At 37.2% G+C, this 16515-nt stretch overlaps 1 protein-coding gene across 2 annotated transcripts; it reads left to right on the top strand.

Annotated features, from left to right (window-relative positions):
• Positions 1–2933: 2933 nt before the first annotated feature.
• GTPBP8 (GTP binding protein 8 (putative)) lies at positions 2934–14855 on the top strand. 2 transcript variants are annotated; one of them, XM_059391970.1, is made up of 6 exons: positions 2934–3357; positions 4951–5049; positions 6824–6954; positions 7563–7662; positions 9797–9915; positions 14607–14855. In XM_059391970.1, exons 1-6 carry the CDS (start codon positions 3061–3063, stop codon positions 14707–14709), a joined length of 849 nt encoding a protein of 282 aa, XP_059247953.1. In that variant the 5' UTR covers positions 2934–3060; the 3' UTR covers positions 14710–14855. The 2 variants fall into 2 exon arrangements, with proteins under 2 accessions (XP_059247953.1, XP_059247952.1); XM_059391969.1 differs by having other exon boundaries at positions 2937–3396.
• Positions 14856–16515: the final 1660 nt, after the last annotated feature.

The following is a 16515-nucleotide window of genomic DNA, read 5'->3' as shown; positions in this document are numbered from 1 at the left end:
CTCATTCATATAGTGCCTCTTCTTTCTTCCTTCCCCCCAATATTTTCTTCCTAAAACACGGGTTGGAGGTCCCAATTAGGTTGTGACTATGTTTTTCTTATATTTTTATTCCTGGCACCCATATCAATGCCAGGAACAGCAGGCACTTATTACATGCTAATTACTATTGCTAAAACAAGGGGAGAATATGGTAGGACAATGTTGCATGTAGACTGGACACTGAGACCTAGTCCATTACTTTTCTCCTCATTTAAAAGTGAGTTTTCCTAGAATCTCTGCCTTTGCTTCTGTCAGAGCATATAAACCATTTTTGGCCTAAGATGAGAGTTGATCTATGTGTATGCTACACTTGCTGACTCTCTGATGTTATTGATTCTACCTATTTTGGCCTACAGTGTTGGCCTTCTCAGGGCCTTAGATAGATTCCCTAAATGTGACATCTACAGAATTTAAACATAAATTGAGATCGCTCTGGAACTAATGGCCAATCATTATAGAGACAGACATCACTGTTGTCTGTCCTCATGGTAAGATCCTGCCACTGTTCTACCTGTGTTCCCCCCATTCTCATTAGGTGAACATGACAAAACTATGGCATTTAGGCCAGATAGAGTGTAGCAATAAAAGCTGGTGCTAAGAAATGCATGCAAAGTAGGTAATACCTCCCCAAGTTACTAAATAGGAAAATCTTGTTAACTTTGTGGTGAACAACCTCCCAAGCTGTCAAACAGAAGGTACTTTTTCTCAGGAGGATGAACCATAAACACATCCTGAACTCTGCTAATTTTCACAATGTAACTAGATTAGTGACCTTTACCAAACATCATAAATACCCACTGGATGAGAAAATATCCTGAATGGAAGGGGAAAATGAACTCCCTGAAGTCCAGGAAGGATAGCATTTTGGCTGCCTAACCTGTAGCCACAGGTGCTTTAAGCCCTAAAGTTTTACTGTGTGTCCTCTGTAATAGGTTTGACATTTACATAGGCCACTCCTACTATCCCACTAGTCTGATGGCTCCGGATTTACAAGAGAACAACAAAACATCTTACAATGCTGTATTAATCAATACGCTGATTGCAGTCAAATCTATGTCAAATCAGATCCAGTAAATGCAAGATGAGGAATGAATTGACTTGTGTGATTGAGGAGCTGGGGGACAGAGAACATGATATTCAACATAGTTCATCAGGAGTCACACTGCCTGGACCCCTATCTCTCCGTATTGTTTTTGTGTGTTAGCATCATTGTCTCTTAAAGCACTGTAGGTGTCCCCCACGTAGCTGGAAAGAATGGCCATCGTGAGTGCTAGACTCACATTCTAGCATTTTGACTTAATGGCAGAGCCAGCTGCCCAACCAACTTCAACATAATGACTGTCCCGGTTGGGGTCACCTGCACATTACCCACGCAGTCATTATTCTCATAATACATACAATGTATGACCAAACCCTACCTCCTGTGATCGGTAGAGTTCTATTATCAATAGCCCCAACAGTACCACAGGAGCAGATGCTTCCTCTCTATGCAAGGGATGCTGAACAGCAAAAGACAATACACATTCAGTTCAAATGTTTTTATCCAAACACTAATTTGATAGGAATAGTTAGAGTCACTGTATGCATATATCCTTGTTTACTCCACTCTGGCCACATTGGCCTCCTTGCTGTTCTTCAAAAAGCCATACACACTCCTGCCTCTGAGCCTTTGCACATATATCTGGAATGCTTCTCTCACCTCCTTCAAGTTTGCATTCAAATACCATCTGTTCAGTGAGGATCATACTACAATGCAACACCCCTACAGCTCTACACACACACACACAGAACCTAGTGACTCAGCTTTGGCTTTTTCCTAAGCATTTATTATCTAATATATTCTGTGTTTTACTTAACGACTGTCTCAAGGCAACAGCATGAGGACAGAAATTCTTATCTGTTTCATTTACTCACTGATATATCTCCAGCACCTAGTGTAATGCCTGGCATATAATCGGTGTTCATTATATAGTTGATGAATTAACAAATGATGGAATCTAGCAGGGATGCCTCATGACTTTGTTAGATAAGTACATTATAGTATTAAACAGGGGAGTACATCATAGTACAGTACATGAATACAGTCTTCATTTATTGGCCTCCCTAGGCTTCTCCAGTCTAGCAAAATACACCCAACCTCAGCTATGTGGAACTAGACCCAGGGTGGGATTTCCACAGTTCTCTGGGAGGAGGGATCACCTTAGATCAATTCAAGCCTTATCTCACGTCCTTGTTGTATTTCCGCAATCCACAGGACTCAGAGGCTGCTAGCTTTCCTAATCCACTTTCCTTTCCCCCCACTACGATTTAAATCCTATTCTGAATCTAAACCCTGACACCCTACCTAGCCAGGAGGCTAGATCCTTTGAAGAGGATGCTCCTTCAGCCAGACGGACCACGTGGAACCAACATGCTGTTGGTTCTCACCATCAGTGAGAATGTCCCAAGAACATGGAGAATGGTGTTGCCACATCCCATCCACCAGACCGAATCCCTTTAATACTGATTTGGTCTGATCTTCCTGGACTTCGACAGTTCCCTCTCGGACTCGATATGCATTGCCGCTCTCCACCGGAATCCGGTCTGCCGAGTGATGCGCACGTCAACAAACATCAATGATCCGTGAGATAACTGGATTCTCTGAGGAGTAAACAGGCCTGGAATCCACCAGAGCTTCACACGTTTGCTCCTTCGTGCGACACTCAAAGGCCACAGGGCCCAGGGGTGTCTTTTCACCTCTGCAAACTGTCAAACGACCTCCCTACAGTGATACAGAAGTCAAAGGCTCAGTCGTCAGTCTGCCGTTGAGCGTGAGTCAACCGTCAGCCCCCGAGTCCCCACCCCCGCCTCCCGGTCTCTGAGAAACCGCGGCCTCGGGCTCTCTGGATTGGAAGCGCTGCGGCGGAAACGAGTGAGGCCAGATGAGACTACAATTCCCAGCAGGCACAGCGGAAGAGGTGTCGCCCGGGCGCAGGCCGGAGTTTGGCGCGAAGCCCTGCGCGGGACTTCTGGGAGAGGAAAATGACAGCCCCAGGCTTGCGGCCGATCCCCCGCAAGCTACTGGAGCTTACCGGGGCGTTGCGGCGCGTGAACCGAGCTTGCAGCACGTTCCAAACCTTCGCGGAAGTTCTCAGGCTGCCCAAGAGACAAATGACGAAGCTCGCGTTCCCACTACAGGAACTCCAGCGGCACCTCACTCCAGACGCGAGGTTGGACCTTCACGTGAAGATCTTCGACCCGAGCTTGGAGGACATCTCCAAGGCGGAGAGCGTCTTCACGGCCACCGGCCGCAACCGCATCGAGTACCTCAGCTCCGCGGTGCGTCTCGACCACGCCCCGGACCTCGCCCACCCTGAGGTGAGACTCAGGTGGTGAGGACTGGGGCAGGCATTTTGCCCTCGCCTATTCTTGTCACCGAACGAGAGAGATTTTCTAGCTCTGTGGGGACGCATAAAATTAACTAAATACGAATATATAGTTTTAGTTACTTTGGTAATGAATATACATTAAATGATTGTAAAAACCAAACCAGTGCAAAAATTAAATGGCTTTTTATTCTTTCTCCTTCTTAATTGACGTAGGGAAAAACATGCTGAGACAAATGAGACAAAGTGAATAGGAAAAGTGCAATAGTTACACAAATGTGATGGTCCTTTAACCCAATCTGAATTTCCTGTCGTGCAGAAATAATAATTACATATACATGGCCACAATGTGGTTTTTATTAAACAACTTTAGTGAAATTCCACGAGTAGGCATTTTATGCATGTCTTAGAGATCTCATTATTTGCAACTGCACCACTGCAGTGGAAACTTTCCTTCGAATTAGAACTGCTATGATAGTTTAAATAGTCAGAGCTAAGGGGAATAGAAGTAGTTTCATAATTTTGAGACAACATCGTGTTTTGACTGAAGCTTCTGAATTGCTGGGCTTTTTGTCCAGTAACTTTTTGTTTCTTGAAATTTAGTTTTATTTATATATTATCATTGGATTTAATCTGGCAGAGCATTTGAAATTTATGCAGGACTCAGATCAATTCATACTGAAGGACTGACCCAGTCTTGCAAAATATGTAGCATCCCTGGCCCCGCCCACGAAGTGCCACCCAGTCCTATTCATAAGTAGAAATGCCCTTACAAATTTCTAAAACACCCCCCAGAGGGTGATAACCACTCTCCCCTAGAACCACTGATTGGTATTGTACCCCCTTCAATACCATGTTAAAAAGCAGTCATGTATATTAATGGTTAGTATCGGGAACATTATGTTCCTTTCTACACTATAGAGGTCTAAAGGAGAGAAGTTTAATTGCAACAAGAGAATCAAGAGAAAATAATAACCTCATAAATGCAATGGTGTTATAGTCAACTCTGGGAGTTTGTGGGGCAATGCAGTTTGAGACGTAGTTGTACTTTAGAATAAGTTTTGTTGACATGCATATAATTTTTAACTTCAAAAAACTTTGTAAATAAGGAATGCTTAATAAATGTCCCAGATGTTCTTGAGTAGTATAATGTAATTAAAGGCACAAGTTCTGGATATAGATGTCCTGAGTTTAAATTCCAACTTCTTCCCTTCTAGCTATATAATTTTGGGCCAGTTGTTTAGCCTCTCCCTGCCTCTAGTTTTATCATTTGTAAAATGGGGATAATAATATTACCTACCTGATAGGGAAAGATAAAAAGTAGATAAGAAAATTTATGCTAAGTGCTTTGAACAGTACCTGGCCCTGGGAATCATTCAGTAGATAGTAGTTCTATGTCAGAATTTGAGGTTCAACTAAACATAAGCCTCCTTTTTACATGGCTAGGAAAGACAGTCGTTTAACAGATTTTTGCAGCGAATACAATATATAATAAAAATGTATATATAAACCTTGTACTCAGTTATCTTCTTTTTCCTTGTATAAGGTGTGTTTTATAGGCAGAAGCAATGTTGGAAAATCCTCTCTAATAAAAGCCTTATTTGCCCTGGCTCCAGAGGTTGAAGTCAGAGTCTCCAAGAAACCGGTATGTTGAAGGAAAGTGTTGGGGAGGCCCATGGAATATAAAAGAAACAGTATATTGAAATGTAAAACATGTCTAAACCATCTCTGAATTGACTAAAGTGAATAATTAATGTTGAGAGGTACAAGAAATCATACTTGCTAAGTTTCTAGAACAGTGATTTCTTTCAAACAAGTAGTAAACTAAGACATTTTATTGACACCTGTACCTATCCCTGAAGAAGAAGGAAGTATGTCTGGATTTATTTTGGTTGTCTTGCCAGTTTCTTGAGGAAATCTTTTGTTCAGATCTTTTCCAAAGAGTTGCTGCATGAAGTATTGTTGCCATTCTGTATTTGCTTCTTTAAGATTGATCATCTACTCCTGCCCTGATTTTAGAGGAAACTGCTTTGAAGTGATTTTTCTCCTATAATCCTATAATCTTGTATACTTTGCTAAGTCCTTTCTCCCTCCCTTCTTCTACTACCCCTTCTCTCTTTATATATAGATATAGATACAGATATATATGTATGTATATATATATATATATATTAGGCACACCCCAGTTTACCCAAGGCCAAATGATGTGATTACCCCAGCCAGTCTGCTATAGTAGCTTTCTGGCATTTTTAAAATTTCCTCTACTCTTTCTCAATGATGCAGACTACCAATATCTAAGATACTGTGTCATTAAAATTCACCCCTAGTTCCTCTCACCTTATTATCTATCCATGGCAAAATGTTCCCACCAACCTGCGGCTCACTGCCCCCCTTTTCTTTGCATTGGAACCCTTACATGAAGCTTCCTAGTCTTTTCTTGCTCCCCATTTCTTCATGTAGTTAATCTGGCTTCATCGCTAATGCTGATGATTGTATTCATTAAATCTCCTATCCTTAGGCCTACTCTGTCTCCTCAAATAACACAGCTAAACTCTGATTTCTAGGTAGGGTGGGTTCCCTTCCTGCTTGAGAGGACAATGTAAGAAGTGTATTCTTGACTTCCTAATCTGTCATTTTTCTATGGATAGACACATCAACTGACTGGGAACCTAAGCACTGTTTTTACAGAATATTTTCTCTGAAAATATTTGTTCTAAGTTCAACAATTGACGTTTTAAGTTGCTTATCGTAATCTTTTGTTTTCTGATAAATAGCGTCATTAGACACAAAACCATGACTTTTTACCATCTTTACATCATTTTAGTTTAACACATATTTTTAGTGTTGTACATGCTTTTAAAAAATGGTTTACCGAAAGCTCTAAAACCATCTAATGAAACATGCAAAACATCTTGATTCTAGGGAAGCAGTAGTCTAGATGTAACAAACTCTCAAGTTTTGCATCTAGGTTTTATGAAAACCTGTATGACTAACAGTAAGTATTTTTAGTTTAACCAATCTGTGCCATAATTTATATCCCTTTAAAATTTAGATAAATTATTCATCAGAGAATATTGACTAATGCAGTGACACCATTATAGAATAACCTTTCACTGAGAAAGAGCTAATGAAAAGACTCCAACATATTTTGGGTACATATTTCTAATCAGAAGTTCTTCTTAAGTCATATAGATGCTCTTAAAAAGGAATTGGAGGGTAGAAGTGGCATCAACTAAGCTTATCTCCAGCCACTTCTCTTCTATATTCTTTTCCTGTATCATCATCAGCATAGCTAGGATTATATTCAGAACACTTAGCCTTTTAATAAATATTTGCTGATTGAATAGAAAATGTTGAGTCATTAAATATATACAGGATGTATTCTAAGGAAGCTTTTATTTTTCCATTTATTTTATCAGGGGCACACAAAGAAAATGAATTTTTTCAAAGTTGGAAAATATTTTACATTGGTGGACATGCCAGGTTATGGTTATAGAGCTCCCGAAGATTTTGTTGACATGGTAGAGACCTATCTAAAAGAACGAAGGAAGTAAGGAAAATATTTTCTTATAAATCTAATCCAAAAGCATGTTATAGTTAATTGGATTCATGTCTCTTTCTCCCACTAGAGTTCGAGCTTTTTTTTTTTTTTTCTTTAAGATTGTATTTATTTATTTGTTGGAGAGAGAGAAAGAGAGAGCACAAGCATGGGGAGCTGCAGGCAGAGCAGGCAGTGGGAAAGCAGGCTCCCCGCCAAGCAAGGAACCCAATGCAGAATTTGATTCCAGGATCCTGGGATCATGACTTGAGTCAAAGGCAGACATTTATCAGCTGAGTCACCAGGCATCCCTATTCAAGCTTTTAAAGGAAGGTACTCACTCATCTTTGTGTTCAGCCCAAGCAGAGGATCTTAGGTCTAATATCTGCTATTAAAATAAATTAATATTTAGTAAACTTAGTTATTGAAAGTAATAGCATTGAGATTTATTGGATTATAGGATGAACTTCTAATAAACTGAAAATTCCCTTTGCCTAAAAAATTTTTATATTTTGGAGTGAAAATTATTCAAAAAATTTCTCCGCATAATGAGGGTCAGGGAAGAAATGAATGAGTATATTTGATATTGTCATTAATTTTTTATTTCTGCATTCTTATAGTTTGATGAGAACATTTCTGTTAGTGGATAGTGTTGTCGGAATTCAAAAAACCGACAGTATTGCCATAGGAATGTGTGAAGAATTTTCATTACCTTATGTGGTAAGTATTTCCTTTGAATCACAGTTGCTATTGGAAATACCAGTTTGTGTGTATACATGTGCAAATGCTTGTGTGTGTGTGTGTGTGTGTCTTTTCAGTGAGAGAGCAGTTCTTATCTCTGCAAGAATAGTTTTTTAATAATCTTTTTAATTATCAACCAGTAGTAGATAAGTTCTGTGGTACTTTAATTCTCTTTTCTTTCTCTCAGCTTTAAGTTTTCAGAATTATAGTCAAAATAAAGTATTTTTAAGCTGTTCATTTAGTGTTCCTAAGTGCTTTTTCCTTTCATTTTTTTAATGGCAATATAAATATTTGTCTAAAACATATTAGTGGCTCTTTAACAGCAGTTTGGCATATAGTACATATCGAAGTGTAAATGAAGTTGCAACTGAAAAACTTGCTAAAGCAATTTGTAGTTTAAGAACCATTGCAAGAAAATAACAGGCTCCAGCACATACAGGTAGGATTTTTATGTTCCTTAGGAAAACAATATTTCTTCTGGGAATATCTTACTTGTATTTTTTTTCTGTTGTTTGCCCTAGAATAGAATACAGATTAGTAGGTTGGTATCCACATTTATTTTGCTTCATGAGTTTTCCAGATAACATAGACCTCTGAAGTTCCTTTCTAAGAAAAAGAATCCTTTGACTGTAATTTGGTTTCAAAAAAAGAAACCACTAAAATGTAACAGTGAAGTTTAATGCAAATCAAACCATGTTACTAGTCAGTGATGTTTTTGTTTTCTTGGGGTTATGGAATTTTGGGATTTTGCAAAAGCCCTATGAAGCATAAGCTATAACTACAGTTAGTATGAGGAGTCAAAGGTTTGATTATAGTCCACCCAGTAGTGCCAAACTGGTTTTAAGTGATACAGTATTCCTGATTTGGTATCATAGGTACCAGTTTATAAAATTGTATATTTTTCTCAGCTTCAAATTTAAAGAAATTCTACTTTCTCTTTTGGAAAGAGGTTGTGATAGAGGAATTATGCCTCCTTTTAAATACAAGCATGTTTGCTTTTATGAGAAAAGACTCCCAATTGGAAGGACTCACAAGTCATTAGAAACCACATGCTTTCTGCTACTCACTTCTTTTACCATTAACATTTTTTAATAACTGGAAAGCATAAATGATTAGTCAGGAAATTTTAATTTTGTAGAAATTCCCCAGGAAATTGATGGATCAAAGTTTTACTTTTTAATTGATTTTGTAATCATTCCTATAAGTGTAGTGGATATAAGATACAATAGCCTGATTTCTAGTTTTTCCTTTGTATTATTGCATATAAGGCAGAACCATTTTGTAGGTCAAAAGTGATTATAAGTTGGCAATTTTATTTGGATCAACCTAATACTATTCGTCTTAGTTAACATAAGATATATAGTGACCATATGAAATTTGTCTTATGTCAATTACAAATATGGCCCAAGGTCCTTTTCACTGGTCTTGAATCCAAGATATTTTGGCCCTTTGTAGTTAAAGCACCATTAAACAGCAAACATATAGTATATGTTTTATCCATTGCATACATTAACTCATTTAATCTTCATGGTAACTCCTTTTGGGGGTGTTGCTTTTATTTTATAGATGAAAAAATAAGTATAGAGAGAATAAGAAACTTACCAGGGTCATCTAGTTGTTATTAACCATGTGTAGTTAGGGGCGCCTGGGTGGTGTAGTTGGTTAAGTGTCTGACTTTTGGTCTCAGGTCAGGTCATGATCTTGGTATGGTGGAATTGAGCCCTGCAATGGGGCTCTGCGCTCAGCCAGAGTCTGCTAAGTTTTCTGTTTCCCTCTCCCTCCCCCACCACTGTGCACTCATTCTCTGTCTAGAATAAATAAATAAGTCTTTTAAAAAATTTGTAGCTAAAACATAAAATTTTGTATTAAAGATTATTTATTTATTTATTTATTTGACAAGACAGATCACAAGTTGGCAGAGAGGCAGGCACAGAGAGAAGGAGAAACAAGCTCCCTGCTCAGTAGAGAGCCCGATGTGGGGCTCAATCCCAGGACCCTGGGATCATAACCTGAGCTGAAGGCAGAGGCTTTAACCCACTGAGCCACCCAGGTGCCCAAAATTTTGTATTAAAGACTTTTTATTTCTAATGCTTAAATATTTATTTTCTTAAAGATGGTATTAACAAAAATTGACAAATCTTCCAAGGGACATCTTTTAAAACAAGTACTTCAGATCCAGAAATTTGTTGACAGTGAAACACAAGGATGTTTTCCTCAGTTGTTTCCTGTAAGGTAAGAGCTAAATTATTTTGTAACTTTATGTACTAACATCCTTTCGTATTACATAGTATTTCTTAAATTGAGGTATCTCTTAAAATAAGAGGAGTTTGGAAGACTATGCACTTAACCATGATTTATTGGTACAATCCATCAGCGTTTTTATTTTTTCTTCCTTCTATTTTGTCTTCCTTCTACATGGTAGGTATCTTCCCTATAGGTATCTTCATTCTCTTTCTGCCTCATCCTAGCTCAATCCTAGATCACAGCAGAAATAAAAACTTCTTACTTTATAAAATCAGCTAAATAACAGCCACAATAAAGATACTACCATGCTTTTCTCAATTTCAAAGAAAAATTATCTTTATGGTAGAAAGCTTATTCATGCTGTGAGGAATAAAAATTTTTCTTTAAAAGGACCATATGTAAAGAAATGTTTCCTTTAAGTTAGAATTAAGCATTGGTAGCAGATAGAATGGTTACTTCTAGAGCTGACAATTTTGAGATATTTGATAGTTTAGTGATGAAACACGAGTTTCATATACCTTGGATATACTGTACCTTGTACTAGAGCCGAGATACAGTGCCACTCCCATTTGACTTTCTTACTCTCACTTCTTTGTGGAAAGTAATAGGGTATTTGCAATGAGAAATAATTAAAAACAAGTAATAGTTGTGTATGAAACTGTCCTCTAATCAGTCATTCAAGGTCCTACCAATCCAGATCACATTTAAATTGTTTGTAATTATGAACATGCCTATCAGAATCCTTCGTTCAGTCATTCCTACAAAGTGCTCTTTTCCTTTGACTTTCTTTCAAGTATTTATCTTGTTCACTTGTCTGTGTCCCATCTATATAATGAAGATTCCTAAGGGCAGGTATGAAATCCCATTTCTTAGAGCCCTGAGCATTGGCATAGAAGAATAGCTATTCTTTTAACTGTTTAATAAGAAGGAAGTGAGACCTTCACTAAAAATGCAGCACAAACATAAGATGGACAGATTATGGCTTAACAGCAGCATTTATTGGGGAAAAAATTAAGTTTTAGTTGACCGTAAGCTGAATTTGAATTAACAGTTTATTGGAGCTAGGGAGAAACTGACAATGTTTTCTTGACCTACATTAATAGAATTATAGTGTTCCAAGCAAGGAAATGATCTAACACTAGCTCCACACTGCTTTGAGCTACAGGCCCTCAGACCAATCAGGATAGACTGTGGCTAGACATTAAGAACTAGAGTTATCTGAAAACAGATGGTCTTGGGGAAGGTTACATCATTCATAATACTCACCTGGTCCTCACGGTCAACATCCCTATTTCCAGTTACGGTCACAGGTCAAGGAAATGAAGTGGGTTGCAGAGAGGTAATTGTTTAAATAGAAGGAGCATAGGCTTTGAGGTCAGACAGCCTAGATTTTGCATGGTTCCTCTACTTTCTTGGCCATAGATTTTAAAGCAACTTACTTCATTTTCTGAGTCTGTTTTCTCACTAGTAAAAATATGATTGTTACAAGGATCAAATAAAATGTATTGTGACTGATGCACTCACAGCCATATACTAAATGTTAGCTTCCTTTCTTGCCAAGTCAGTAAGTAGCAAGGTTAGGCCAACAACCTGTAGTATCAGATTCTCACTACTTGTTAAAGATACTCCCTTCTTTAGATACATCAGCATTCTCTCCTGTATGACCCTGGAATCACTGCTGCCACTGTACTTGCCACAAGTGACCAAGGCACTGTAGAAGCCATACAAGTTCAAGTTTAATTGAGATGCAGGAACCTGGTGACTTCCAAGAACTTCAACATGTACTGTATATACAGGAATTTGGCATACTATACTATGTAGCTCTCAAAACCCAACTCAGAAAGTAGCGTTATATACGTTCCTTGGTTTTATGTGCAAGACCAAGTCCTAGTCCATCCCTCCAGAAAGAAGTTTGGCCTGTTCACAGAATAATTATTATAAAATAAGTTGGGTTTTATTTCCTTCTTATACGATCCTTGTAGGAGAAAGGGGGAATTATAGTCTAGCAAGCTTTGGCCTATAAGGCTTTGGCAAAAGTTAAATGCTGAACTTCATGTCAGAACTCTGCCCCAGCTGAGTACGGATTTGTAAATGGAGTAAAGCCCCTAATGATGCTGGGATCAATATGTTTTTATAGCTGTCATGGAGAAATATGTAAGTAGGTAGAGTATAATTGCTTTCTATATAGTGGAATTCCAAGCAAAGACAATGGACTCTAAGGACAAAGAAAATCACATTAATTGACAAAAATGTTGCAGTTGAGTTCAAGATGCCATAATTAGTGTGTGGACAATCTAACTTCTATTTCTCCTTCAAGCTATATAACTTCACTTATAAACCAGAAATCATTATAGGCTGTTCTCAAGCAAGCAGCTTTGGTCAAAAAGTCTAAAATGCTATAATATATCAAGAAGGGAATTAAGAGTACAGCAGAAAATATTTTGCCTGTTTTATGTACAGGTATATATGATTCTTGTATCCACAAAAGTCATAGTGTATTCATAAAAGTCCATGTATCCTGAGAAATCATGTGGTCACTTACAGCTGACATATGGATGGAATTAGTAAGATGAGTAGACAATAACAGACACAATAGTGGTGATTATGATTTTTTAAAATAACCAAAAAAAGGTCTAAATTATCAAGGTTGTTGAATCTTTGTCACAAAAAGAACAAACTAAAGAAATCAAAACTTATAGTCTGGAAAATAAAAAGCAAAATAGAATATATTACAATGATATTTTTCACAGAAATAGAACAATCTTAAAATTTGTATGGAACAATAAAAGACCACAAATAGCCAAAGCAATCTTACAAAGAACAAAGTTGAAGGTATCATGTTCCCTGATTTCAAACTGTATTATGAAGTTACAGTAATCAAAAAGGTATGGTACTGGCATTAAAAAAAGAAACATAGATCAATGGAACAGAATAGAGAGCCCAGAAATAACCCCACAAATATATGGTCACTATGACAAAGAAGCCAAGAATATAAAATGGGAAGAAGGCAGCATCTTCAGTAAATGGTGTTGGCAAAACAGAAGAGCCACATGCAAAAGAATGAGACTTAGATTACTGTTTTACACTGTATATAAAAATTAACTCAAAATGGATTAAAGACTTGAATGTTAAGGCCTGAAACCATTAAACTCCTAGAAGAAAACATAGGCCCTTAACATCAGACATGGCAATGATTTTTTGGATTCAACACCAAAAGCAAATATAAACATGAGGGACTACATTGAACTGTAAGAAAGCTGCACAGCAAAGTAAACCATCCAGAAAAGGAAAAGGCAACCTCCTGAATGAAAGAAAATATTTGCAAATCTTGTATCTGATAAGGGGTTAGTAACTGAAATACATAACTCCTATAACTCAATAGCAAAAAAAAAAAAAAAAAGATTAAAAAATGGGCAGAGGATCTGAATAGACGTTTTTCCAAAGAATGCACACCCATGGCCAACAGGAAAAAATGAAAACAAAGATGCTTAGCAGTACTAACCATCAGGGAAATGCAACCAAAACTATCACAATGAGATACCACCTCACACCTACTGGAATAACTATTATCAAAAAGACAAAAGAAAAAAAAAAAGACAAGAAATAACAAGCATTAGTGAGAATGTGGAGAAAGGGAACCCTTGTGCACTCTTGGAAATGAAATTAGTACAGACACTATGGAAAACTGTATGAGATTCCTCAAAAAATAGAATTACCATATGATCAAAAAATACCACTTATAGGTATTTCTCTGAAGAAAACAAAAAGTCTAATTTGAAAAGATATCTGCACCCCCATGTTCCTGCAGCATTGTTTACAGTAGCCAAGATATGGAAACAGCCTGTCCATTAGTAGATGAATGGACAAAGCAAATATGGTATGTGTGTATATATATATATATATATATATATATATATACACAATGGAATACAATTCAACCATTAAAAAAGTGAAATCTTGCCATTTGTGACAACATGGGTGGATTTTGAGGGGATTAAGTTAAGTGAAAGAAGTCAGGCAGAGAAAGACAAATATCACATGATCTCACTTATATGTAGAATTTGAGAAACAACAAAGAAGCAAAATCATAGATACAGAAATTGGTGGTTGTCAGAGGTAGAGGTTGGGAGATAGGAGATATGGGTGAAGGGGATCAAAAGGTACAAACTTCCAGTTATAATCAAGTCATTGAGATGTAATATACAGCATGGTGGTGTTTATACTGTATTGCATATTTGAAAGTTGCTGAGAGCAGATCTTAAAAGTCCTCATCACAAGAAAAGGAAGAATTATAATTATGACTGGTGACAATAGTTAACTAAATTTTATTGTGATCATTTCACAATATATACAAGTACCTAGGCATTATGTTGTACAACTGAAGCTAATATTACATGTCAATTATACCTCAATTTAAAAATAAAAAACAAACAGTCTGCTTAATAAAAGGCAAAGTAGTAGATGTGGTGAAATTTTTAGGATCCTGAAGGAAACTGGATCAAATAATGTGTATCATCAGATTTAGAATACAAGGTGGAAGAGAGGAAAGGTAGAACAAATCAAGACATTCTGTTTCATACATGGAACTCAAAAGTTTTTAAGCAGTTTTTAAGTTAGATGAATTCAGGTATGTTACTACATCTTAAGTAAAGAAGAAAATTTTTCTTTTCTTTTCACAGTTCCGTGACCTATTCTGGAATCCATCTGTTGAGATGCTTTATAGCAGATATAACGGGGAATCTTAAGACTGATGGCTTTGGCCAACTGGAGTTGAATACCTAGAATTTCAACATTGTTTTAAATGTTGTGTATCTGTAATTTGCAGAAGGAACATTTCAGCTTTAAAACCTGCATCTTTCCAAAGCACAAATGAATTTGTGCTGGGGAAAAAGATCTTGTAAATAATTAAATTGTGCAGTTCATTAGAACAGATACCCTTCTTATTTTAACAACGTTTCTGTTTTAACAAACTGACAAACAAGAGCATATAGAAGTCCATAATATGAAAACCTATTTACTACTATGTAGAGAATGGTTTTTATTGGGCTTTTGTCTTTTAAAGAAAATGTCTGTTATGTATATTTAAGTATTAAAATGGACTAGGTAAAAAGGGGCTACTTTTCTGTTGAGCACTTTCAGGTAGATGGAAGATAAATGCTTCTCTCTATGCCTATAATTAGTCTTTTATCCAAGTCCTTATTTGAATATAAAATATTCTTGATAAAATTTCAGTCAGTCCATGCTGAAAACATCAGTCTTTGCAAACTGGAATCATTCACCTTCAAGTGAACAGGGATTCAGAATCAGAAGATCAGAATTTAAGTTCCAGTTCTAGTATTTATTAGTTTGGGCTTTGGGCAAATTACTTGATTTCTCTGCCCTTAATTTATAATTCACAAAGCTACAGAGATTAAAATGGTATTGTATGTGTAAAGAATATCTGTATACTCTGTATATTCGTAAAGTGAAACCAACGAAGAATACAGCAAAATTCAGATTTATCACAGAAAGCCTCTTGTCATAAAGGAGGTAACATTTTCTCTACTGAAAGACAAAAACCAAGGACTAGTTTTAAGTGAGAACACTGATATTTGCAAAAGGGAGAAGAAAAAAGTTGATGGACCAGTGTAGAATTGGTACAGTAAGATTCACAATGGAAAGATAAAGCCGTACTTTGAGCTAAAGTTAACAGAAAAATTTTTTATGAAGATGCCACTGACCTGTTCGTGTAAGTGGCATAGCTTTTTAGGTGAGGCTGAATATTAAGATTATAGCAGTAGCCCTGGTTAAAAACTAAGTCTGTAAAACAAGTTTGTGGCTTTTTTAGGGAATTCAATTATGAATATATTTTCAGTTTTATAATTGATAATCCTGGTCTATTCTACCACCAGTGTTTTAAGCTGAAAGAAACAAAAAACTTTATGTAGGCATTCACAAAGTGAAATATATGGTGACAATAGAACAATCTTAGAAGTCATCATTTTGCCTGCCAGTATTACTTTACTCCTTATCTTAGCCTTGGTTCTCCTAAAAGCAGAGCCCAAGACAAGTTTGCATACAGTCGTTTATTTGGCAAGTGACCCCAGGGAATAGGAGTGATGGAAAAAGGAAACAGAAGAAAGGAAAGTCAACCAATGATGCAAGAGTTGGACATCACATAGGTACTAGTCTTGATCTTGAGGCACCTTTTGGGGAGACTTAGGAAATGTGCCTCTGTGTTGCCTTTGAAGTGGGGAGAAGGTGGCTCCACACTTCTTCCAACTTGTGCGTGCCTAAGGGCCAAGCAGTTCCTGCAACTAGTCAGGAGCATGAGAGAGGTCTCTGGAACATCATGCAAAGTGCAGTTGTCCACTCCTACTGGAAACTGGTGGCCACAGGAGTGGCTGAAGTAAGGCCAAGAGGATTTGGGCATGGGAGGTCTCACCACAGTGCTCTTATGAATGATCTAAGTGTTTTAATGCTACCAGAGGGGTAAAACCAGTATTTACGATGACACTAACAGTATTTCTTTTTCTTTGGTTGGGGTATGGAGACCAGAGGGAGAGGGAAAAAACAGAACTTTAAGGGGGTTCCACACTCAGCATGGAG

The sequence above is a fragment of the Mustela nigripes genome, chromosome 2 (assembly GCF_022355385.1).
Source record: "Mustela nigripes isolate SB6536 chromosome 2, MUSNIG.SB6536, whole genome shotgun sequence".
Lineage (NCBI taxonomy): Eukaryota > Metazoa > Chordata > Mammalia > Carnivora > Mustelidae > Mustela > Mustela nigripes.
Note: the sequence above shows the minus strand (reverse complement) of the source record. Positions and strands in the feature narration are given on the sequence as shown.